The 27,722-nt window shown below is 41.1% G+C and overlaps 1 protein-coding gene across 2 annotated transcripts in view; it reads right to left on the bottom strand.

The window, feature by feature from the left end:
* adgrl3.1 (adhesion G protein-coupled receptor L3.1) overlaps nucleotides 1-27,722 on the bottom strand; it is a 121,852-nt gene that overhangs the window by 61,898 nt on the left and 32,232 nt on the right. For both annotated transcript variants that reach the window (XM_030055249.1, XM_030055239.1), the window contains exons 4-5: nucleotides 24,133-24,346; nucleotides 7,984-8,093 (exon numbers count right to left, since the gene is read on the bottom strand). In XM_030055249.1, the coding sequence (XP_029911109.1) occupies nucleotides 7,984-8,093; nucleotides 24,133-24,346 (324 nt within the window). The remainder of the gene's footprint in view (nucleotides 1-7,983; nucleotides 8,094-24,132; nucleotides 24,347-27,722) is intronic.

Raw genomic sequence — 27,722 nt, 5'->3', positions numbered from 1 at the left:
TGCCAGGATGCTCTCGGTGTGTGATTGGTAATAACATTACGTAAGCGTCTGAGGAGGGGAGGCTTTAATGCATCTCACATATGTCAACGCACACACACACACACACACCCACACACCCACACACACACAGGGGAACACAAATGTCATGTAGACAGAGAGAGAAAGAGAGACAGAGAGAGAGAGGGAGAGCAAACAAACAAAAGCATGCACAGACACATGCACGGCTACACACACACACACACGGTATCCATGGTGGTCCTATCCATACCGCAGGAAGAAATAATGAATACAATGCAAAATAACCTGAGATAATGTGCTGTCTAATGTATGCTAATAGCAACAGAGCAAATGAAAACCAGAAAATTGATTTGATTACTGGGATTGCATTTCAGTGGTCCAGCCAAAACTGCCACAATGAAACACTTCCTGTTGCACAGTGGGTGAGCTAATGCTCGGTGCTTGTCACCTATTGTGTGAGACTCGGTGTGTACTCGCTTGTCCTTGTCTACATCACAGCATGTACAGTATGTGTCTGAGTGCGAGTGTGTGTGTGTGTAGGAGGGTGGGTGGGTGCACTGCTACCCCTACCCGATGCCTCTCCTATTATATTCAAAGTGTTATCTTTCGAGCTTCTGTGGAAGGCGGTTAGTGTTGCCCCTGCAATGAAATGTGCACACTTGCTCCTAGCCTCTTAAACATATGAATTCCATTTCACCTTGCTCCCCGGGGAACTGAATGGAATGTGAACATGGCAGAAACCTAATCCTGCAGTCAGTGCCCTTGTGTTTTTCAAGACTGTTAGAGACCTGCTGAATGGAACTGGTCCCCGGAGAGGAGAGGAGAGGAGAGGAGAGGAGAGGAGAGAAGAGGAGAGAAGAGGAGAGGAAGAGAGGACAGGAGAGGAGAGGAGGTAAGGAGAGGAGGAGAGGAAGAAGACGACATGAGGGAAAAAAAAAAATCTCGGAGAAGAGATGAGCGGTGCTCTCAAAAGGAATACGTTCAGGAAGTTCAGGATGGTGGATGTTTATATATAGAGTACAAGCGCACTACATATGGTACATGCATAAATACTTAAACACATTAAAGCCAAAATACATCCACAACCACCAGACATACTGTACACAAACACGTGACACACAGAAACACACACATACCCACACATACACAAGCTACCATTAAATCCTCGACTCATGAAAAATGCATGGTAACTGGCGCGGCTTAGCACTGCTCCCGATAAATAAGCAATCTCAGGATGGAGATCGTGTTAAACCTAAAACAAGTGTGTGTTTGTGTATGTTTGCCTGTGTATGTTTGTGTGTGTGTGTGTGTGTGTGTGTGTGTGTGTGAGTGTGTGTGCATGCATGCGCGCGTGGATATGTTGCTAAGTGTTAAGATATAAAATGGTTTACCACAAGGCTGTGGTTCCCTTGTGAGGAAGGCTAGGAGAGAAAGCAGATTTGTCTACAGTATGTGAGGGTGTGTGTGATTGGATGACAGATATAGATAGACAACAAACACACATACATCCACAAACACACACTCCTATATACAGGGAGAGAGAATAAGATGAGAAAACAACCACATCAACTGGGACAGAGAGGATAGGAAAAATATGGCAACTAACAACAAAGGTGTATCGTCACTTGAAGCACTTATACAGACTTTCAGACAAAAACAAAGAATTCAAGGTTGCTAGCAACTAATAGATTGCAATTGAAACAGTGCACCAGCAACAAGTATACTAAATGGCACCGAAAATGTCAAACAAATGTCATTCAATTTGTCTGGAAACTCGGCAGTTCACAAGATTAGTAGCGGTCTCCAGTGGAAATCTTACTGCACAATTTCTACAAGCTATCTCTGTATTGCATCCCCATGACCCATGACAAGGGTCAACGTTCAAAGTTTTGGACAAAAGATAAAAAGATAGTCATTCTCTAAATTGTATGCAGGGTTTAACAAAATATGATATGATATAGAAGACAGGCTATTATTGAATCCTCGAGTTTTGTCAAGGTTAGCTCAAGAAAGCAAGAGAGAGGAGAGAGGTCTTTTTTGTGCCATTGATGATTCAGTAGCTGAGCTTAGCTACAAGGGAGATAAAAAATATAAACTACAACAAGGAAACTTGCCTGAAAATGTCCTTGTATCCAAAAAAAAAAAAAAAAAAAAATCAACAATAAGAAGTCTTCTTTCAATCTTTTTCTCATTGTTATTCATATTCGAGTTCTGCCGAGCTTCGCTGTTTTTATCTATCCAGTATCTTTAACTGATCATCTGCAAAACCATTTAGACTGCAGTACGAAATCGTTAGTTCTGCAGCAAGCAAAAAAAAAAAAAAAAAAAAAAAAAAAAAAAAACATTTCTGCTCATTTACTCTAAGCCAGGCTGTGAATTACAATTAGAAAACAATAGCAGTACAATAGCAAAAACAACAGTGAGCAAAAGCAATGCTCTGTGTAGTGAGAGTGTGTAGCCTGTCTGATTTTACATTCATTAAAATCTTCTAAATATTCATTAATATCTTCATTAGTATCCTCTCAATTTTTCAAAATTTCAGAGATCACAAGTAGGTCTCGCTTTGCACCTTGAATCTCTCTCTCTCTCTTTCTGTCTCTCACTCTCTCTCTCTCTCTCTCTCTCTCTCTCTCTCTCTCTCACTCACACACACACACACACACACACACAGAACCAGTGTTAACCTGACTGTACTGCGGTGTGGAGATAATTAGCATTTTTATTGAAAACGTATGGTTTATTAAAGAGGTATTCGTCTAGGAGGAACTACAGTGTGTGTGTGAGCATGTAATGTGTGTGTACGTGTGAGTGCTCGTGGGCACACATACACACACACGTGTGTGTATGTGTGCAGACCACGGTGGTGACAGAGGCCTCACCACTATTATCTCTGATCTCCAATCAACTCAGCCGGCTAAACCCCAAGGTCATTTATGGACACAGACATTTTCCTCTTTCTTTGTCTTCATTATTTTCCTCTCTCTCTCTCTGTCTCTGCTCTCATCCTGTCCTGCCGTTCTCTCTCATCATCTCATGCTGTGCCTCTCTCCATCTTTCATTCTCTGTGCTTCAGTCCGTGTTTCTACCTCTACCCTTTACCAACACCCTGTCCACCTCTCTCTGTGTCTTTTATCTGCTAATTCATTCTATCTGTTCCTTCTCCGCCAGCCTCGTCTAACCTATTTCTCTCTGTCTATCCATATTTCACCTCTCTCTCTCTCTCTCTCTCTCTCTCTCTCTCTGACTACATGACTCATAATAATCAATGTTAAATGTTTAAAAACATATAACATATCAGCAGCAGTAATAGTAATTCAAATCAAATCAAATTAACTCTTCCAACTATCATGTGCTCCTTATAAGGTAACACACACAACCTCTCTCTCTCTCCTTCTGTCTCTTTAGTTCCTTTCCATGTTCCCTTGCTCTCCCTGGGAAACACACACACACACACACACACACACACACACACACACACACACACACACACAGACACGCAGATGCACACAAGCAAGTGGAACACAAACACACCCAGATACACATACAGATAAACATGCACACACAAGAGGATAGAAACCCTGTGAGCAGTTGTTTCCAGGACAACAATACGACACATACACGCACACACAAGAAAATGCACGTGGAAGCACACACACAAACACACATGCAAACACACAGACACACATGCACACACACACACACACACACACACACACACACACAGCAGAGTTCTCCCCATGTCATCATGATGAAGTTATTCCAAGGGTCCAATCTGACAGAAGTCTTATAATTGGAAAGACAAGAAGGTGATTTTATCTTTTAATTAGCTTTCCTACTGAGCCAAGTTTTATTGTCTCAAATAGACTGCATGGATATTGCATAACGTATCATTGGCTTTGCCGATAAATACACTAAATGTGGTAGTAGGCTAATTGCTTCATAGCGCCAGCTGGAGAGCCAGGGTCTACTGAATATAGATGTGGAAATGGATAAACATAATCCCAAGTGATCCTGGCTTTTTAATGGACATAAATGAATGAAACAATATGTGACATCATATTTCTATTTGCTCAGAGTGTTGCATATGTAGACATCAATATATTCATGTTTAAGAGCTGTTATGGAGGAGTACCGTATAGTATGTTAATGTATGGATATTTATAGCCTGCCTTGAGTGCTATAAGCCAGTATACACAGGTGGCTAATTACTGCCAAAGCTCCTTGGGTAGTTTGGCACAGGAGTGCCACACACTCTTAAAACAGAGATCTAGCTAAGGAGAAAGAGAGCGAGAGAGAGGGAGAGAGAGAGTGCACACATGTGTTTGTGTGTATGTGTGTAAGTGTTTACTTAGTTTTAGCTCTGGAAAACAGCCAGAAACCTGTGGTAGAGGGAGGAGAGATGAAGAGTTGGAAGGAAAGAGCGAGCCAAAAAAAAAAGAAAAAAGAAAGAAAACGTGCCAAAATTTCTCTGCAACTTGAACCGTACATAATTTAATTATCTGTTTTACAACCTACTTTGAGATTTGTGTACAAGTCCTTGAACATCTACGTGGAGGGAAGCATCGGTGCACAACAACAGCACACCTAGGAGGAAGCCTCTTTAGAGCGCATCTCGTTCTCTGCGTGTGCCATCACAGCCTGCGATTAGCAAGCCGCGGCTACAGCGGTAATCGCTATGGGTCAGGTGTTTACACTCAACAACCTCCACTCGCACCAAGACTAATGGCCAGGGAGAGCTACTTCAGTCACGGATATCACTTCACACCCTAACTCTGCTTACTTAGTTTTTTGACTGTGCTAAACTCCACCTCACTTCACCTCACCTCAAAATGCAAATACGCTCATATGTTCAAAACGCTGCTTGTGGGTTTTGATACTGTAACGTGAAAGCGACACCAGTGGACATATGTTTGTGAATGGTGCCAGAGACTTCACAAACAAGCCTCGCTTACTGTATTGATCCCTTGCGATTTACGGGAACATTTCAGAGATATTTTATTACCTGATCGCTCACAAAATGTGTGTTTCACAGCAACGCATCTGACAGCTCTGATCTGCTGTGCCAAGCAATGCTGCTTGACCATACATGGCTAGAGTCTGAATATATGTATTATGTTCTAAGGTTGACTTGTCATTTACACCTGCCCAAAAAATTGATTTGATAAATATTTGAAGGATACGACATGAGGGCCTTGTGAAGGGTAACAGCAAATAAAAGTTCTGAGAATTGAGAGAACATGGAAAGGTATGGAGTCATGTTACCCAAGGAGCTGTTTCCCCTCTACGCAGTACAACATATTTTTCTCTGTGACGTTTCGAAACATTTCTCACGGCTAAACACACCCCCAGGATCCAGGTAGTGTATCACAATGCTACCGGATCCAGCCTGAACACTTAGTCAGTACACAGAAACTGCTAATGTACTGTCAAAATGCTCTCTCTCTCTCTCTCTCTCTCTCTCTCTCTCTCTCTCTCTCTCTCTCTCTCTCTCTCTCTCTCAGTTTGTCTCTGTCTCTCGCTCACTCTCTGTATGTCACGCATGCTCTGTCTCTCTGTCTCTCTCTCTCTCTCTCTCTCCTTCCCTCCGTTAGCTGAGCTCTCTAATGACTTTGGTTTCAAATGCTGTCTATTTTTGAGGGGGGGAAACTTTAGCCTGACGGACCCATTGTTTATCAGATAAGCATGGAACTTATCTTCCTGTGCGCCGCACTGTTGGTGAGCTACTGTACTTTATGATGGTGGAACCGAGAAATAACTAATTTCACTCAGGTGTGCATTTATGCCAAAGACAAAGAGAGAAAATGTAGACTTGCTACACGTAAATACAGAAGGAGTGAACACACAATGAGTGTCTGTGTGTGTGTGTCTGTGTGTGTGTGTGTGTGTGTGTGTGTGTGCTTGTCGGAGCATTAAGCAGGTATCAGGTTGTGTTTCCATCTGCTCCAGAGAGGGCTCTGATAGTCCTATTATTTAATCTGCTGGTCATCCTAGACGCTGGGCTGGAGCCGTTTAGCCAGACATAATTGAATGCTTCAGTGCGGGAGATCACCTTGGCTGTCTGTATGGACCATTGTGCCAAGGCTTTACACTCAGACATTGTTAAGACTCTAAATCAGAGCCATGAACTCTCCACAAACTGTGTACAGGATTTACAGGAAAAATTAACTAAAGAGATGTCAAGATGTTCCTTCCAGACATAGTTCATTATTGCAGGTACACTCTGAAAAAGTCTGCTGCAAACAAGTCCTATATATTTAGTCTCAAAATCTTGTTTTTTTTTTCTTACAAAAAAAAAAAAAAAAAAAGTCAGTGGGGTGAGATAATTTGATTTGTTTCCAATCCACATCAAATAATTTTCAAAAATGGGTGATGCCACCTTGAAACAAGGCAGATATCTCCATTCATATTAATATGATACTTGGTTAAAAAAAAAATGAAACAAGCTTTTTTGATGTGGAAACAAGTTGAATTATCACCTATGCGCTTGTGTAGCAAAAGCTTTTAAGACTCAAAACGTATTTGCTAAGATGAACGTTTTGCGGTGTAAAACCAACTGAATTTCGGTTTCAGGTGTTTAAACCTTTCAACCAATAAACAAAATCTACTACATTCAACAAAGACACACAAGTGTACAAAAAACACACAGTATTGGTGTTGGTGAAGTGAGAAAGAATTTAAAAGGTACTAACGGGAAACCTTTTCCGCAACAGGAAAAATGTGGGAGTGGACTACTTTATATCTCCAAAGACATTTTTTTTCTTTATTTTCCTTTTACAGTCCTTTTTTTTTTAAGCTTTTCAGCTCTCCAACATGGGCAGTTTTTGTGTCAAGGTCTTCTAAACTTTGTAGATTGTTATGATAAAAGTAAATACTCAATCTGGCATTATTTGTAACAACAACATTGCGAGCGACTATTTTAATTCTGGAATAATTTGCTGCTAAAATAAAAAGCAACGTTATTGAAAGGTCCACCAATGAAGTGAGAAGACCTTCTATTTTACCTCACACACGGCTGCAGCCTCTGATTGGGCTCCAGCTCTGCAAATATTGTCATCAATTTAAAAGATAATTTTAGCGCATGTTTTAAATTGTTTGCCCAAAGACCGGTTCAGTTTGTCTGTGTTTACATCCGCTTTGCTGTCTTTTGGGTAGGATATCCCACCCCAGCTATGACATAAATCAAACATAGCCGCCATGTGAATAAAGTGAATATTAATGCATGTTCCAGTAGAAAATGAACTACTGAGAAGCAGCATTTTGAGGAAGGACTCACTTGTGATTGGGCTGTTTCATAACATAGACACAGAAATTAGCTTTGCCTTTGGACAAACCCTCTAAGATGGAGTGTGGTGTGCAATAAACATCAAGGACAAATACAAGTCTTTAATCCACAAGCTTCCACCCTGAATCCTTTATGCATATATTATGCAGAGGGCTGTAACCTAGATTTAGGAGGAAACTATGTTAGCAAAAAAAGTTTCACAGTTGTTTTTTTTTTTTTTTTTTTTTTTTTTGCTAACATGTCTCATGAACATTTCACCCCCAGTGAATTCGACCTCCCAGTCTGTTTTCACAAAGTCAAAGGTCACACAGCCATCTGTCATCATTTGAGCTCATCCTTCCTTCTTGTCCTTCCTCCCTTAGATTTTACCCAGTGAGCCATGGTGTGTCAACTTAATTTTCCATGAAAACATGTTATGGCACTCAAGTTACCAAGTGGTAAATCCATGTTGTCACCAATGGTTCAGCAAAGTATCAATATTATGGTGATCTCATCTGAAATAATCAGTAAGACACATCTCACAGGTGTTTCTATGTCTAGTTGTTGAATAAAAGATCAGAGACGAGATACTCTGATGATCGATCAAAAAAAAAAAAAAAAATAGAAAATTAAAAAACAGGACAGGATTAATGAGCTTCCTCTCTGAATGCCCAGAAAATATATAAAAAAAGAAGAGGACTTACTGTATGGGACACACTCGTACTGGACCTCCAGGTATTTGTATGTGCCGGGGCAGGGGTCAGGGAAGACATCAGGACCAGCCACCACTGCACACTGGGTACGGTTGTTGCATCTACACATGGAGGGAGAGTGAGGGGGGAAGGTTGGGTGGGGGGCGTGGGCATACATGTTAGTGAAACACATACAGATACATAAAACACATACAGATACACAGCTATATGCACACACACACACACGTCAGTTCACACAGTATAGATAGCTAGATTTTAGATAGATAGATTTTATTGCCCTTTTTCAGGATAATTGTTTTCACTTTCCGTGCGGCCACAAGGATTACACACACAACATTACAAAGGGAACACCAACCAATACCATAAACGCATATCCGCCACCATACATATACATTTCACCACAGTTACAATCTTTTCATTTTCTTGTTTATAAAGCGGGGTTACACCAGTTTTGGCAGTTTACTGATCCACCGGGCCGATATCCGCCTCATCAAATATTGACGTGTCCGTGTTTAACCTCTTCTTTATCAAAGACGTTATTATCGACCTCTTTAAAAAAATATTTTTCATGTTGCCTGACAGTATCTCTCTCATCTTGTTGTTTTGCATTTGCAATATTCCCTTTGTTCATGGTGGCTGATATATAATGCCGATAACATGTTGTTGTCGTAGTTGTTGTTGTTTTGGCATCTGATAAAATGCATCAATTTGATAATAATAACAAATGAGACACCAAATTGCTGAACAACAAATGAACTAACTAATAAAGATTTCTTTGACACCAATGCTATTGTTTGCATCGTCTCTGTTTGCTGAAGTAGATTTGCACTCTCTGCAGTGCAGTTATGTTAAATAAAAAAAAGTATCAACTAAATAAAGGTAATCAAAAAACAAAAAATTAAAAAAGTATGCATGAAAAATAAATCAATTCGTTTTAGTGCACTTAACGACAGCATCAGCCTCATGGATGCAGATATTGGCCGATGCTGACTATCTCAAAATGCCAGATATCCACCCGATTAACCGGTCAGCCACTAAAAATAAATATCAAAAACAGTATTGGTGTTAAATATCCCATATTGGTCCAAGCCTAGTATAAAGTAGAATCATGAATGCGGATCCTGATGTAATATTTGGGATATGCTATATTATGCATACTCACACGCATATGCACACAGAGACGAGACACACTTGAGAGTCATCGTTGTCTAAAGGACCCTTTACGGTGAGAACAAAGCACAGAATAGGTCCTTTTGTTATACCTGAAGTGCACAAAACACTAATGGAATCATTGAATTCAATCATATACAAGGCTGTCCACAGTAACCATTGAAGAGCTACTTGATAATGACACTTTTGCTCTTTTGTGTTGCCACATGTATATGTATGTGTGTGTGTGTTTGTGTTTGTGTGCGTGCACGCGTGTGTGTGTGTGTGTGTGTGTGTGTGTGTGTGTGTGTGTGTGTGCTCGCGCAGCACAGAGCACGATAACCTATGGCTTTGAGAGCATTCTGCCCTCCAGACTCCAGGTAATTAATTCCAATTATCAGGGGGGCTCTCTCCTCTGACACACAAAAAGTAAGTACTTCTCGCTGTCATTACCACAGGTTATGGCAGACGGCACACTGTGCATGTTTAGGTCTGAGGGTCTGTGCATGTGCATGTGTGTTTTCATAAACGTGGGCAAAAACGCATGCATGCAGTTCATGTCTGAGTGTGTGTAATTAAACGTGCCAGCCCTACTCCCCATCAACAAAGATGATTTGTTGGGGGAAGGCTGAAGCTCACATATTGTCCTGATAGATAGGTATAATAACATAAAATGCAACCCCACACAAAAGTGCCACTTTATCTCAATGGCACTTCCTGCTTCAAATAAATTATTCAAATAAAGAGAACAAAGAATATATTATTTGCAGGAATAATGATAAGGAACACATAAGGAGAGGAGGCATGAGGAAAAGCAATTTCTCATCTCATCTGAATATTTTCTCTCAATTAGTATCACTGCTCTATCTTTCTGTCCCTCTCTGCACACCTGTCAAACAGGCGACATTTACATTAGAAAAAAAAAAAAAAAAGTCAGATTCTCCCATTGAGATTTTTTTAATGAGCATGCCAAACCCTTCAAATCTCTTTCCTAACAGTAACATTCAATAATTTGCATTATGAAATATGCATGAGGACTAATTCAATTTTAAGTTCTATATTCACACATGACACAGAGCTAATGTAGGGAACAGATACCCACTTGCTGCAACATACATTGGTGCCTGCTGGCTGGCACTCCTGTGGGCAGGTTAAGTGTTATTGTATGAGTTTAAAAGGTTTAAAACTCTATATACGTGTTGCAATATCTGTCATATTCTAATGACAATACCCGCCAGTCTTCTCTCCTCTTTCCCTTCCCTTCTTTTTTCTCGCCTCTGTGCTTTTTAATTTCTTGCCCCGGTGCCTTCATCATCGGTCACCTGTCATCAGCGCAAGTTGTGGACTCGGGGAGACACAACTGACACAGCAGCACAACTTCGCTCACAACACCCACTGACGGACACGACTGGCTGGCCCACAGCGGTGTATTAGAGCACAAAACCCCATTAATGACCTCACATGTTTGCCAGAGCCACGACGGTCCACTAGTGATGATGTCACCGTGCCAGCAGATGCAGACGGAGCAGCGGAGGCTACCTGTTTCGCTCAACTCTAATTTTGTGCTCAAAACAGACGATTGCCCCGGGCCTGAATTTAGTTTTAATTCATTTGCAACGCACAAACTGACAAAGAGAAAATACTGCCGGTGAGACCGAGAAAACCTAAGGAGGTTATGAAAATACCTCATGCCAAAAAAAAAAAAAGGAAGAAAAAAAAATAGAGCCTACAAACAGAGAAATGGGAACAGAAACCACATGATATCAAAAAGTAAGTGCACAAAACAAACAAGATGCATAAATAATCACTGAAATAAAACAAATTAAAATAGATGTGATGCAGGGATGGCGCAGCTTAGAAGTGTTTGTGTTTGTGTTTGTGTGTGTGTGTGTGTGTGTGTGTGTGTGTGTGTGTGTGTGTGTGTGTGTGTGTGCTTGTCGGAGGGTGCATTTGTGTGGCCAAAGAACATAAAAAGAAGGAGGTGAATTTATACTTTGTACTAGCTGTGTGTGTGTGTGTGTGTGTGTGTGTGTGTGTTTATTTCCACTTTGTGATACAGCAAAAAAGACCCAATTCAAGGGACTTTGATGGCTGAGTCATAAAGCACTGAAGGTTATTGACTGGTACTTTAAATAGAGGGTATAGAGCAAAGATTTGACATAATCTCGCTCTTTCTTTCTCTCTCTCTCTCTACTATCACTCTCTCCTCATGTCTATTTCTGTCTCTGGTACCTCTCCCTTTTCTTCTCTCCACTCTCTCTCTAAGCCAAGATAATAAACCAATTTCTTTCTCAGCCTTTGTCTTCATCCTTCCTGCCAAGGAATTATTCCTCTCCATTCCTCCTCCTTTGTCTCTCATTCCGCCTGTCTGTTTTTTCTGTCTGTTTATCTGTCTTAAACCCACTTAGCTGCAGCTTCCGGAGCCAGACCCAGATATATGTGGTGGGCCTCTTATTGCTTCACTCCCTCCCTCATCTCCCTTTTGCTCTAAGTCTTTTTCTCTCTCTCTATCTCTCTCTCCCTTTCTCTCTTTCTCCGCCTGCTCTGTCTCACCCTCTCCGTCCCTTTCCCCGCTCTCCCTCGCTCTCCTCCTTAATATCTTTCTCATCCCTACCTCCCTCAGGGCGCCATCTCCAGCCTCCTCCTATTCCGCCCTCAATCCCTCCATCCTTAGTAAAGCCTGTGCTGACGTCACCATTCTGTCTGAGCCAGTAGTCTGAGTCAGATCCAAAAAAGACTCCCTCTTGTCCCCGCTACCTCCACATCTCTCTCGCTCACTTTCTCTCTGTCTCTTCCACCTTTCTCACTCGTTCGCTCTCTCTCTCTCTCTCTCTCTCTCTCTCTACCTTTCCTTCCCTCTCTGCCACTGTGTTTATCCCGCAGCATAACAAAACATAAAAACATCAGCAAAAATTCACAATCCACACACTCCCCACATTTTGACCCGTGATGAATCATGCACACGCTTGCATACGCACGCATGCATGCATGCACACACACACACACACACAGTATTTACTTATAACACACACACACAAACACACACACACCTTCACAAACCGTTGCTTATTCACAGTCTCTCAAACACTGAAATGGCTCCATCTTTTTCCCTGTGTATTTTCCTTGGTGTTGGCAGAAAGGCTCCTTTTTTAATTAGCATGACCACATCAAAACAAGGCAGTGGCCTGGATACCGCCTCGCCTGCTGGCTTTCTTCCCTGCATCATGTAACACACACACACACACACACACACACACACACACACTTGCACGTACACACACACACACACACACACACACACACGCACACATGCACGCATTCACTGACAAAGCTGAGCTGTGGCAGGCTGGGAGAGAGAAAGCTGCGATGCTGCAGTGGGTTCTGCTGTTGTTACTGTCTCTGATGTTTTTCACTTTGTTTGGCAGACCTCCCTTCACTCTTGTGCTGTCTGTCTCTCTCTCCTACATATAAACACGACTGACTGACTGATGATAATTTGATAAGGCTGACACTGGCTGCTGATGGGTGTGTGCGCGCGTGTGAGTGCTTGTGTGCGCATGTGCACTCGTGAGCACATGTAAAAGGGAATAAAGATGTGTCCGTGATTTCCGTGTGTTTGTGTACGTGTGAGTGTGTGTGTGTGTGTAAGAGAGAGACAGAGAGAGAGAGTGAGAGAGAGAGAGTGCCATGTGTGCTTGTGTGCAGATGTGTTGGAGAACTATATAATTACAGAGCAAGTGAGAGCTGGGAACTAATCCGCATCATTTGAAAGAGGTGTCTGAGAGTGTTGAGTGACGCACACACAGCCTCACCAGGGCCCTCTAGAACGCCGTCTGAGCTTTCAAAAACTGTCAAGCCATCCTGCCGTTCCAGCCAAACATTCAAGAACACTGCCTGTGCAATCTAAACACATACAAAACATTCAGGGATGCTGTCACACACACTGTCTGAATGCAAGTGACCAGCAGGAATGGTATCTGACCCAGGATATATACTTCTCTTCATATCATAATGGTTATTTATTTGATCCTTTTTTTAAATTTTTTAATTTATCTTCAGTATAGCCACACCACTGTTTCGGGTTTCTGCCTTCATTTGGAGTGATGGGATGATTATGTTTTGATATATCATTTGGAGCCATGTGTAACTTCAAAAGCAACAAATTCCACCAATGTTCCTAAACTGAACATTATTGCAAAAATTAAGCATCAGTGTCATAATAAATAAAGAATTCATCACTAATCTGAATGAAGTTTTTTTTTTTTTTTTTTTTTTTTTTGGCTCAAAATAGGAACCAAACATGTATTACTAAATATGGTGTAATTGTAATGACGGATACAAAACAATATCTCCTAACAGATGTAAAATAACTCACTAAATAATAAAATCAACTGTTAACTATTAAGTGTGATAAAATTCAAATTTTCAAATAGTCCCTCATTTGTTTCACATCGGACACTATAAGAGATATTACTGTAATTAGTCTTTGCTTTCAACAGCATCAAAGACAACCAATTTATTTTTCACTGTAGCTCAGCGTCATTATTTCTTCACAATATGATTGTATTGAAAGATGACAGAAGAAGAAGAATACTGAATGGCCGCCCAGCCTTGACGGCCTGAACATTTGGATAATATTTAAACATTCCAGCGGACTGTTTGAAAATTCTTCACATTTCCAAACACAAACATTTCAAAACGTTGTCGGAACATTCTGGACCATTTTCTGAGCATTTCAAACATTCCACCGCACTGATGGGTTTGTGCCCGAAACGCTCCAGCCAACATGTAAACATGCCAGAGCACCGTCGCAATATTCTATAACCTTATCTGAACACAACGCACGACGCTTTCTGACTACTGCAAAGCAACGGATATTCAAAAACACAGTTTGGCATTCCAGAACCGTTTCACCTTACGGAGCCCCGTCTGGCCTCCTCTTCAGAGCGGCAACACTGACGCCACAGAATTTTGAGCATTTCTCTTGATAGGCCTCCCTATGAGACTTCTGCGATAGTCTGGACATGCCATATGGACTCACACCGTGCAAAGTCACCATCTGATTTTGCTCTGCTTGTTCACCCACACTGTTAGGTAACTTGCAGGAAGACTGAAAAAAAAAAAAAAAAAAACATGCTCTGGCTCATAAACACAGAATGGTATACAATGTGAAAGGTATTGGATTATGGTTTTGTAACATCAAGTGAGAAAGGAGTGAATTTAACTGCATGGTAATAGGCAGTTATACATCAAATGAATGTGTTCCTCTGACAGTGTGTTTATAGCTTTAAAAAATGGAATGCTGTTTCTCCTTGATGGTGTCTAAAATGTAATGGCCTAGTTTTACATTAAAAAAGACAACATTACAACTTTCGACTTGCTGTGCATTCCAAAGGCTTTTTTAGCCTGCTGCCATTCTTCACCCTCATTTGGCACCAGTTAAGGATGAAAGAAACAACATCTTCATCACAGGATTGCAGAGACAATCAAATGAAGCACAATTTAAATGCAAAAAAAATATATATATATATGTGTGTGTGTGTGTGTGTGTGTGTGTGTGTGTGTGTGTAGGGAGAGAGAGAGATAGCCAAGGAGCAATGATGCACAATATTGGAGTTCTTGCCGATATCCTATATGCTGATATTTTCCAACTCTTTTGGCTGATGCTGATACCGATTTATGCACATTTTTTTTTTCCCACTGCAGAGAACATCAAGTGTCTCCTGCAGTGGAATTAACATTTTCTTATCCCTGCTATTATTGTGAGGGCCAAGTGGAAGATGCGGAAATAAAATACTACGGCTTTCAAAATTTACATATTCTACTGGGCAAAATAAGAAAATTACTATGGCAATACTATTATTATGGCATGTTTTACATAACTTAGCTTATGTAAAACATGCCATATCCCTTTTATATAACATTTTCTTTCACACAAATCTGTAAGATTCATCTTGCTTAAGCAGACTAGAGTGATGCTCTGACAACAGCCACAACCAGGACAGATTTGACCTATTTCTCTTCATTTCAGGCTGATACCGATATTTCATTTCTAAAACCGATATAAGCTGATAGTGATGTCATGCCGATATTATCGTGCATCCCTAATAGATAGAGATAAAAATATGTAGATATAGGGCCGTCAAAGTTAACATCTTTATGCATGTGAATAATATGAGAACTTTAACGGAAATTAACATGATGTTGAAATTTGACTCACTTTCCACCCTCAACCACCATAATAGCCTTAACAATATGTAGTGCCGGATGTTCACTTTTCATTCAAGAAGCTTCCCAGTAGATACCTAGACAGAAATAAAATCATATGGACACACTGCAACACTGAAATGTCATTCTTTCAGAGCACAATCAGTTTAAAATATCAACTAAATGCCACACATTTTTTTTTTTTTTTTTTTTTTTTTTTTTTTTTGCTGACTTAGTTCTTGCAGTAGTCATAGTAGTAAGTTACTACTAGCAACGGTTCTGTTCAACCACACTTGTGGAGTGTGTAAGGGGCAAATCTGTCAACACAACAAAACAAAACTGACACTAAATGGATTTCCATGGACTGTCAGCCCATCAGCGCTGTTGAAGACAACAGCCTGAAAAACATCTGATTACATCAGGAATCCATCATATAAGCCCTCTTGAAGAGCAACAGTTGTTCCCAAAATACAAAATACACCACACAACAGTGGAAGAATAGATGGAGGGATAGATGGATAGATAGATAGATAGATAGATAATGACAATGGACAATGGACAGTGTATAGTTACACTATCTGCTGTATCTCTCTCTCTCTCTCTCTCTCTCTCATGCACACACACACACACACACACACACACAAACACACACACACACCATATATGAGATTCCATTGCTACTAGCCTCGTTTCTGCTTTATTAGCTCCCTGATGCGGCTATACACACATATAGGAGTGTTTGGAGATGGACAAATGGGGTGGTGGGGGGATGAATGAGAGGAATAAACAAGGTGAACTTCTGGGGAGGATGCAGGGGAAACTGGGACGGAGTAAGTAATTGAAGAGCCATACAATGACTGAGATTTGCGGATATAGGAAGAGAATGAAAGACAACGAGAAAGAGTCACAGAGAGAGAGAGAGAGAGAGAGAGAGAGAACGAAGAAACAGAGAGAAACAGAGAGTCTGTCTATACCTTGGGATATGAAGTGGAAGCAACACATCCTGTGCCAACGCAACCATACCACTAACTCATAAAGAAATGACAGATTTCTAACAGCACACACACACACACACACACACACACACACACACACATGTGGCTCTGTGGTCCCTGAGTTCCTGTCAGCTCTCGATCAGCCTGTCAGACACGCCACAGGTAAAGTAATGTTTTTCCTACAGGGAAACAGCTTTAAAATGTGTTATTAATATTTGGCTGGTGAATGTTACTGTCTTCCATGCTTCTTCCAGCCTCTCTACATGACTGTGGCATGTCAACTGTCATTTTTGACACACAAGATGTTATATATACTGTATATGCCAACAATACTGAAGGCATTGCAGTCACACTATGTAGTCTGGCACAGTGCGGCACCCTTTTATACCTTATCATCCACAGCATTTTGGGCATGCAGTTGTATCCTAATAGGCATCAGTGAGAAAAACATAAGACTGGTAGTAAGATGGTCACAAACAAGCGCAAGTGAACATTTTGAATCAAAATTTAATCAAACATATTGCAACCATCAGTGGAAATAGCTGCTCACAACAGACCAATTCTGTTTTTACATATAGTTCTTGGCCCTGGTAGCAGATTTTTTTGTAATTGTACTCATATGAAAAAAACAAATGACTAAAATATCAAGAAAAAAAACATTGTTACTTTCAACAAACAATGTTCAAAGTAGCTGCATTGAAGCGCAGAGGACCGGCTGTTTCCCATGGTATCCAAATTGCTTTTGAACTACGAGAAACGGCGCATACATTGCAGACGCATGCGAGATTGTTACAGCAACATAAGAGAGGGGATTTTTTTGCGTTTACTGTGGAAGGTGTGGGGAAAGTTGTCAGGATGTCAACACATAATTGCGTTTTGCCCGGGAAAGAGCAATCCGATTTCCATGTGGGTACTGGAGACAGTTTTTTAATGCCAGGTGCAAATGAAATGGGGATAAGTCTTAACTGGATAGAGCCCGGTAATGTGATGCATGTTAATGTGAGCTTTAAAAGGAGCCTATTTTGTGAGTGACAGCTAACTCATATTTTAACATTCATTTTTTAGAGGAAATAATCTTGTGGGATAATGAACAATATGGCATGAAAATGTGCTTGATAATATGGTATGTCTACTCATCGAGAGAGGCGCACAAATAATACACGCACAAACACATATCTCCGTGGCAGGCAGACAGCCAAGTACAGTTTTTGAGCTCCTCCATCTCTCCTCTCCTCTCCTCTCCTCTCCTCTTCCACCGGTTACCATGGCAACTTCCACATCGTCCTATTCCAGGACACACTCCCGGAGCCCTCCTCCCGATTCCACCTAGCAACATTCCTTTGCTGACATCCCTGTGTGTGTCTTTCTATGTTCGGCATGTGTGTGTGACACCTCTCTCTCATCAAGACCACCTGCTAGCACAAAATCCAAATCCTCCCAAACCTAAAAGACGAGTAGCATTCGAGACAGCCAGGCCTGTCTCCCCGGGTTGGTGAAAGGCAGAGAGGCGTGTAAGACACCGACACTGTCGCTCCCTCTTACTCAAGTCAACACAAGCACCCCACATCGAGACACTGTCGCGGAGGATTTAGCCAGGCTCACCTCCTGATGTACAGAAGTTGCATGTATGCGTCCAGGGGGGTGGGTGTGTGTGTGTGTGCTTCTGCAGAAGCATGTATGTTTCAAGCAGAGAGGAGGACAGTTTTTGTGCTTGCATGTTAACAATCACAGAACCCATCAGCTTTCATGCAACGACGATTTAGCCTTACATTTTTTTTTTTTCAGCTGCTCACATCTGTTTCTGTTCCTGTTTCTTTTATTACAAGTTGAATGCTTCTCCACACAATACGCAAACATCAACACTTTTTGTGGCCGCTTTCAACCTCTTACGCTCGCCACACAGACTGTTTACCCGAATAAAACCACTGAGACTACAAACAGCAACCACAACGCTTCCATTAACAAAATCTTGGCCTACAAATTATATATTTCGAGAGACAGAGAGAGAGATAAGCATGTCAATGTCAAAGTATCAAGTATCAAATCAGTAAGTAAGTCAGTCACCGTCTACATGCCAGTGTGTCCCAGGCACTGACTCACATGCTCATGTCTCTCTATGTGTCAGACTGTATGCGTGTATGTGGGGGGGTGCGGGGTGGGAGTGGTGTCTAGACCATTCTCAGGCAGCCATGTAGCTTAGGTGCTTGGTGAAGCGTGATAACTAAGGTTAGCGTGGTGGTAGCAACAGTAGAGAAGGGTCAGACAGTGGAGACTTTGACAGGTGGAGATACAGCGGTTTTTTCGAGAGAGGAGTGCAGCTGTCAGTCAGAATACATTTACATGTGTGTGTGCGCTGGTGGGTCGGGTGAATGGAAGAAGGATGATGCTATGAGGGACAATAATAGCATGCAAAGGCACCTTTGTGTTCACTGCCGTCATATACCTTATATTTTCTGTTCATGTGTGTTTAAGTAGAGACTGCATGTCGAAATCTGTCTGTCTCCGTGTATCTCTGTCTATCTCCCCACTTTTCACTTTCTTTCTCTATGTAGCTATCTTTATGAGTGTCTGTTTCTGTGTGTGTGTGTGTGTGTGTGTGTGTGTACATATGCATGAATGTGTGTGGGCCCTAATTACCGCACTGAGCAAGGGTGACAGTTGGACTCCCAGGGTGCCGCGGGGCATCTCCTGTAACCGTGGTGACTATATGAGGGTGGCAGCGAGCGTGCGCAAACACCCACACCCACACATACACACACGCGCGCGCACACACACACACACACACACACACACACACACACACACACATTATGTAGGACATTTCCAGATATGACCTCATTCAGTGGGAAACAGGATAGGAAATGGAGGGGGGGAGAGAAGAAGAGCAAATGGATAGGCACAAAGACTCAGAAGAAAAGATATAATCACCAATGTCCTGGTGAGTCCACCTCTGCAAGATAACACAGCCAGACCCACACAGACAAACACACACAAACAACTCATGCAGCTGCAACCCCAGTTAGTGCAAATGGTCAATTTAGCATGTGTTATTCTTTGTAGTTAGAGTCACTGAACCAGAATAATGATGGTTATAAAATGTATGGTTTATGTAAGGTTTAGAGCATTTGTTTTCCTAATTATGTCTCACTCTTTACTTCTTTAACCTCCAGTCTCATTCTTCCCCATCACCCGTCCATTCCTCTATCTTTGCAGCTTGCCACTTTGTATATGGAAATGGATTAGAGTGAAGTGGAGAGGACAGATGAAGTAGATGCCTGTAAAAAAAAAAAAAAAAAAAAAAAAAGTGCCAGGCTCTATGGCATAGTTCACAGGCTACATAGCCTTGAATTGCAGCATGTGACTCGCACTTGAATGCAGTGTGTGATTCAAGTGGTTTTCTATAATTCAGAGAGTCAAAGGAATAGAACTTCAGAGGTTTCTTTACAGTCTCCCACGTGAATGGTTCAAACATGCGGGTGCGCGCTTGCAAACACACACTCAAAAAAAAAAAAAAAAAAAACTTACGACTATACACGCGCACGCACGCACGCACACGCACACACACACACACACACAAACATGTGCATACACACTAGTCTGCTGCTTTGAAGCCTCAGACTCAGTTCTAAAGAGACAGGCTGCCAGGAGAGGTTGACCAAGCTAGAAGAACTGATGAGCAACTGTCCCTCCTCCTCTGAGTGTGTGCATGCATACTGTATCTGTAGGCCAGTGTGTGTGGGAAAGTGTGCCAGCAAGCGTGCATGAGCGAGGATGTATGTTCATGCATGCATGTATATTCACTCGTGTGTGTGCACATAGGGCTGGTGTGAATTTGGGTGCGTTTTTACAGAAATCTTGCCCCTCAGTCCCCATGGGAGCGCTGAAGGTTGGGGCTTGGTCCAGACCAGGGGCGTCCCTGCAGCCCACAAAGCTGACACATTTGGTCCAGACTGGGCCAAAGCCAAACACAGGCAACATGCTGCACCCTAAGCCCTGGCCAAGAGCCTCGCTTTCACCTTCCCCCCTGAGCCAGGGAGAGAAAAAAGTGAATGGAAAAACAGGAAAGGGTGATGAAAAGTAAAACAGATGGCGAGAGCGAGAGGAAAAGTCAGAGGGAAGGAGAGAGGCAGGGGTGAGAAACCATTTGATGAAAGAGAGGAGAGCAGAAATGGAAAATGTGGACATGGCGTGATGAAACTGGAAAAAAAAAGAGAGGCCGAAACTTTAAAGAGAGAGTGACAGATATGAGAATAATAAATGAAGCATGTTGTTATTTAACGCTTCCAGAAGCAAGGGAGGGAAGAGGAGCGGAAGAAAGGGAAGAACACCTCCCTACCCTTGTTTTTCTTGTTTAAGTGGTTTTCTTTTGTGATGAGCGACTCAAGAGAGAGGGGAAAAGGGTGAGAACGTGAGAGCAAGAGAGAGAGAGAGAGAGAAAAAAAGAAGGGCAAACAAGGTGACAAGGTAGCAGAGGGGGTATCGAGGTGTTTGTGTAAAGTTTGTTTAAAGTCCAGAAGTAATTTAACATTGAAGCTGTGGGCAGAAACAACAAAATGGAGTTTGTGCACCTGTCTGCCCTGTCAACACATTCATATGAGTGTTTAAATTTGCCATTTCATGTTCCTGAATGTGCGTGTGCATGTGTGGGTGTGTGTGCGTGTGTGAAAGAGGGAGACGGAGAGAATGAGAGAGAGCGAGAAAGAGATCTTCCTTTCCCTTGTGTGAGTGTGTAGAAAGGTACTTGGTTCATGGAGCACTCAAGTATCAGTGACGGACAAGGTGCTTGTTGTGAAACACCTCCCTAGAAACCATCAAATCACTTTTATGTTTATGGACTGCTATGACTTGCAGGTATTCCACGGCTCCGGCAAGCAGCTCTCTCGTTGTGCAGAATAGAACAACCTCAACCTTCAAACACCTCCATTGTCCTGATGTCACTCTCCCTTGTGACAGTTTACTGCGCCCTCGCTCAGCTCACTACGCCTCTCCGCCGTAGCATGGCTGCACTGAAAAATATTGTGTAGCAGATTCAAATTCAAGGAAAATTTCCTCATCAAGTAAGATTCAGTTGTTCAGTAAGACAGTTATTATTATTATTATTATTATTATTATCATCATCATCATCATCATCACTATTATTATTATTATTATTATTATTATTATATAATTATTATTATTGTTGTTGTTGTTGTTGTTGTTGTTATTATCTTGATTTAGACTCTTTCTGGCACTGAAAATGCATTGGCACAAGTTTCAGTGTTGATACACCATGTAAACAGCAATTTATTCATTTTATTCATTTATTTATTTTATTGGTTTATTTGTCCGTGACAGTGCATATTAATCACCAGTGAAAATACAAGTCAAAACAAACAAACAAACAAACAAAAAAGTGTGTAAATGAGCCAGATTTAGCCAGAAATGCTCATTTCTATCTAGCATCCCTTGCCAAACGTAAAAGGTCATCGTAAAATGTAGATTAAAAGAATCAAAGGAATCATAATCAAACTGAGCAGTGTGTCATATCAGCATATATGAGCATTTAAAATCTATCAAATTAATTAGGACACCACAAACAGGTATGCCTCTAAATGATATACTTCTTCGAATATAAACTAATACATTTTTAAACAGTTTAGGCTTAAAAAGGCCGATGCTCCTCTCAGTTTTACCCCAAGAATTTTTGTTACAGCAGCATGTGCCATGCGTATTTTCAACAGCAGCACAGCTATTGAATTAATATAGAAATATTATTAGAATAGTAGTATACTGCTGGCGACAGTGTCTGTGTGCGTGTCTAATTTGTTACTGTGATAATGCATGTGCATCTTAGCAGAAGTAGAATGTTAGATTTGATGTTTGTTTTTGTTTTTTGTTTTTTTATTGTGGCATTGCGGTATTATTGTGGTATTAATGGACACTTCCTGTCTTAAAGAAAATAAAATGATATAGAAAATGAAATAAAACAAACGCTCGTCTCAAAATTCTCAGCTGACTGCAGACCGAGTGGCCAATATTATAACCGTAATGAAATAACTATAAACTTAAAATCATGCATACATCATGCAACTTCGAGGCAAACACTCAAGGTAAAAAAAAAAAAAAAAAATTCCTCAAAGAACTGAACTAGACTACAACAGAGCCTAAAATAAAAAAATAATGCTCGGTAGCAAATTTGAAAGAGAGCTCTTCAGTTGAAAAACAGATAAAACTGAGTGAGTCATTGAACTGAGGCCGGTATATCACTAAAACAGATTAAGCGTAACTTTCATGGCCACGGCTTCGTTTCCCCTTCAACCCAGTGTATCCCAATGGGGAGATAATCTGGGAAATGCTGCGATATCAGGTCCTCTCTAGGTTGCTTGAGAAGCCTTGTGAGACCCTCCAGAGATATGAGGCTTTGATATCAAGACCAATTATGTGGTATGGGTACAAACACACACTCACACTCACCCACACAAACATACACACATACGGTACACACGCCCCAACATAAATAGACACACACATGCACACGCAGGCACGCACTCCCTGGCCTTGGAGAGCGGTAGAGAGGAGAACAAAGGGAGAATGTGATACTGAGGAAACGCTGGGCAGGCGGAACATGCTCTGATTTTTATCAGTCAGTTGAGCTTGGCTTGAAAGCCAGAGATGATGCAGACATAGAGAGAATGAGAGAGTGGAAACCAGACTGGATGAAACAGATTGAAGGAGAGAGAGAGAGGCATGAATATGGGAAAGGGCTAAATGCACACGTGCGCACACAAACACATTGCAGTGTGTGCGCATGTTCTGGTGCAGCCCTAAACATGCATTTTTAACGAGCGCACAAAAACACGCGCAGACGCACACATACCTAGACATGCTGTAGTGCGCGCACATTAAAATTTAGTGCGCCCCTTTACGTGCAACACTGATGCTGGCCTAACAGACACACTCAGTGTATGTGTGTGCTCTCATATAAAACCACCCTCACACACACACATTTGCACACACGGGACACAGACACACAAACACGCACAGACAATATATGTGATAAACAGTTGTTTCCGGCCTGAGTCACCTCCACAGAGGATCCTTCTAGATTGAGTTTGGCCTCTAGCTCTGCTAATTGGAGCTTACAGTCTGGTGTAGCCCCAGGGCAGTGCATGTAGTGTGTGGTGCATGCATGTGTGTGTATGTGCATGTGTATAAATTATGGATGGCAAGGGCCGTAGGAGAGTGGCCACACAAGCTGCAGCTGCCAGCGCAAATGGAGAGACAGTGCCAGGCCAAAGCAATCGCAACCAGATCACCACAGCATGACACAGACAGGTGGTTTGACAGAGAGACGGCAGAGAGGAAAGGAGAGAGAGAAAGTCATGGCATGGGGCGAGCGAAAAGAGGAAAACGGGAAAGAGGAAACACAAAAGAGTTGGAGTCACTCATGTGATCTCTGAAAAATTGAGGAGATAGTAACGATGACAGTAATGAATATTTATGTTGACACATTCTCATTACACAGAGCGTTGCTTTGCCTGATTGCTATTTTTGTTCTGCTATGATTTTCTAGTCAGTTCTCATCAAATTCACTTATTTATTAAGGGTCAATGATGAGGGATCAGGGCGGAAAGGAGGGTATAGGATTCAAAGACATACAGCCAAACAAAAAGACAAAAAGACCCCCTCTCCCATTTTAAGTACTTTGGAGGCGTTAGATACATTGCAAGGCACACATTCATATTGCCACTACACCAATCACACACATACACTCCCACCCACACACACACACACATACATACACACTGACCTGAGTGACATGATCTTGTATGCATCTGGGAGGTAGCATCGCGTGTTCTCCATCTGGGCGGGGTCCGAGTCGCAGATCTTGTCGTCGGTGCGGCCATAATTGGCGCTCTCGATCATGATGACGTCTGTACCTGGGCAGCGCAGCTCGATGGGGTAGGACTCACAAGACAGCTCCCTGCGCACCACCGCCATGGGGATAGGGGCACGGCTGTAGGCTGTATAGGTGAAGAAACCACACATACACACACATTGGTATAATGTAGATAATAGTGTTTCCCTAGTCACTGATTAAGAGGTGTGAGCTGAGCCCGCCCACTGAGACACTGGACTTTACTCTCACCATGTGGAGAAGCTGTGATTCAAATATGTTCATTAGCGGCCTGTGGTGTAAATATCAGCAGTCGGACTTCAGTCTTGGCAATTAAAAAGACTTTTTATTACCTATAAAATTACACTACTAAATTTCAGGGGAAAGGCTACTGTAGGTGGAACAACAATCAGCTGTGGTAAAGTCTCCACAGCAGATTGTCACCCGCACTTCAGGCACAAGTATGGTACACAATCACTCTTGATGAGGTGCAGCCCCATAACGCTGTACAAAATGCTGAAACAATTTTGAATTAAGCCTACTCCTTCAGACCTGGCATCAATTGCTATGTTTGCTGTTGTTTTTTTCCTATGCTGAAGTATGATTTACATAACTATCTTCTATTTTGTTATTTAGAGGACCGTAACAAGCCAATCACATGCAAGTGTGGCCCGACTTGTTGATTTTTGCATGCAGCAGTGCATGAGAACAGCCAAAGTAAGCTGCTTTTGTTACATTATTTTAAAATATATTTTTAAACATTTATTCCTACAATTCATGGGTTAAACATAATGTGCAGTAAATATTGCAAATGTTATTTTGTGCATTATATGCTTAAAGGCCAATTAGTGGACACCAGGTTTAAAGGGAAGCAATATGAATAGTTTTTATATTATGAAAATTAGGTCTTGAAACACAAAAAACAATCTCTTGGCACAGTAAATCAAGTTAATATTTGCATGAAAATTGTTCACATTTAGGGTATAAAGCAGTAGAAGTCTAGAAGTTTGTTATTTATTTATTTATTATTTATTTATTCAGGGTTATCCAGCTAAGCAATTTTTCATTATTCAGTGTTTTTCAGTTCTTCTTAATAAAAATAAAATATCCATTTGTAATAATAATAAGTGAACAATAACAATGATTTAATTTAAATAATATATTAAGATTTAGTAATAATATATAAAATGTAGATGGAGTTGACTTTCTGAAAAAAGGGGGAAAAAAAATCTGAGCCTCATTTGTAATATGAGTAATACAAAAAGATGGAAATCATTTTTCCCATGGCTGAAAAAAAAATCAGGTCTGAAGGGGTTAAACAGGCCTAAACCGTACAGGCTGACTTTGTGTTTGACCAAAAATGAAGTTGTTCCCTTGTCATACAGACTAATTATCTGCACTGTGAAAACAGCGGTACTGCATGAGAGTTTTGGTAGAGGCATGTCCGCAGTTGCAAGTGAAGTGACTTGTCGAAAATGGTAATTGCTGTTGTGCAGTTTTAGTTTTGAGTTTGAGGCAGTTTTAGACATCATTTGTATAGACGGTAATTGCTCGGCAATTTCAACATGCGTTTAGTGCTGTGGACATAATTCAAAGAAACTAATGATTAACAATATTCAGAAACTTCATTCACACGTCTGCCCATACTGCACTGAAATAAGAAAAGTACCACACAAGTCATTCAGATTAAACCTTTTTACTGGTGCTGCTTTCCTTTCTTTACTCACTCCCCAGTCAGCTCTTACCAGGAAGTCATTTGGAGGAGATGTAAGCAGGCAGGAGGGGTGTCGAAGGGAGAAGACAGAGGCGGAAAATGGCAGCTGCCACTTTTAAGTTTCAGCGTCATAAATGAGACCCTGAGAGGAATGGAAGTTGATGGGAGTGCATCTTATACACTCCTATAATTTATTTCCTGAGGAGAATGCACTAGATCTCCCATCTAAGGGGACATAAGGAGATGTTTTGAACGGCTCCTGTCATCTCTTCCACTACTGGGACAGCAGGCAGCATCGATACATGAACGTGTGTATCTGGATCACGGAAAACAGGGGGAGGCAGTTGAAGAACAAAAAGAGCATTGTTTACTTTTGTTTTTCTTTGCAAGTTCTGAATCTATAATGCATTCAAACAAAGAATCCACCCAGGCTTGCCCACTTTTATTTAAATTTGTGAAAATAAATACACACTTAACCTAAATGTTGAAGTTATCACAGTATTAATTTCTAGGCTAACGCTTTCAATCCCCAAAAGAGATGTCAGATGTTGAAAGGAAGAATCAGAAATAAAGCTGTCACATCTGTAAGTGTAGGGTCACTGGTCAAATCCCCAAGGTGAGTGGAGGAAGGTACAGAATTTCAGACTTCAGATTTCTGCAAATTACAAATGAAAGTACACAGAATGAGAATATCTGCATGGCACAGAAGTGATTTTTTTTTTTTTTTTTCCAAAATATGATTTACTAACCATAACACAGCCAATGAACAAACAAAAAATCCTATTATATATCATTTTGATTTACATTTTGATTGTTTATAGTTTATTTTGATCCATCCCTGGTGTCTCCACTGAATATGATATATTCAGTAAAAATGAGAACTACGACATTGCTGAAATTTTCAAAGCAACACAGAAGTTTAGTGGCACATTTGGCTGTATATATGCTTGAGCTTAATATAAATCTATATTCTGACACTGACACTCAGTTACACTGTAGAAGACAGATCTTCCATTTGGCTCAGTCTCAAGTCACAAACATTACTCAAAAAGAATAAAAAAAATAAAAAAAAATGAGACTGGATGCAGCTCACTGGATTTACATTCCAGGTTTTCCAGAACCCCAGATCCTCTTTCTCATTCAGACTGTTTGTTTTTTTTAATTCAGCAGTTACAACACTATCCTATTAGTAAGGTGGGTTTTTATGGATTTTTTTTTCTTTTCTTCTTTCTTTGTATTATTTGAAATGGTAAAGTGTTCCAGCAACTCATTGCTCTATGCAACCCTGCTCTTTTCATGTGTTGTGTTGATAAGCCTTTGAAAATCTAATAAATCAAGGTGATAATGATTTGTGCTGCTGCTGATGATTTGTATTCATGTGTCATGCGCTCCAGGTGCCGGGGCCCACAACGCATGCAGTTGAGATTGCATGTAATTGTGCACAGCATTAACACAGAGCAAAAATATAGCAGACATTTGCCCCGGGCTTTATACTTTAAAGTACAGCACTGGAGCCAGATTTTCCAAAACGCATCTCAGGTCGTTTAGAATCACCTCACAAACAGATACTGCAGAGCCTTATAGCACAATGCATCATACCGAGTGATCGAGGGGTTTATATGCAGCTAAAGGGGAACTCAGGTGCTGTGGAGTATGATGTGTAGAAATGTGCCATCGATCTTATTTATCAGCTGTTCCCGTGTACACAAATATTTCTTTTTTATAGTATGAGTGTTGCAGTAGATTTACTCATATTTGTTAGTATTTATTTAGTATTTTATGAGCATTA

This window comes from Myripristis murdjan, chromosome 1, assembly GCF_902150065.1.
Source record: "Myripristis murdjan chromosome 1, fMyrMur1.1, whole genome shotgun sequence".
Lineage (NCBI taxonomy): Eukaryota > Metazoa > Chordata > Actinopteri > Holocentriformes > Holocentridae > Myripristis > Myripristis murdjan.
Note: the sequence above shows the minus strand (reverse complement) of the source record. Positions and strands in the feature narration are given on the sequence as shown.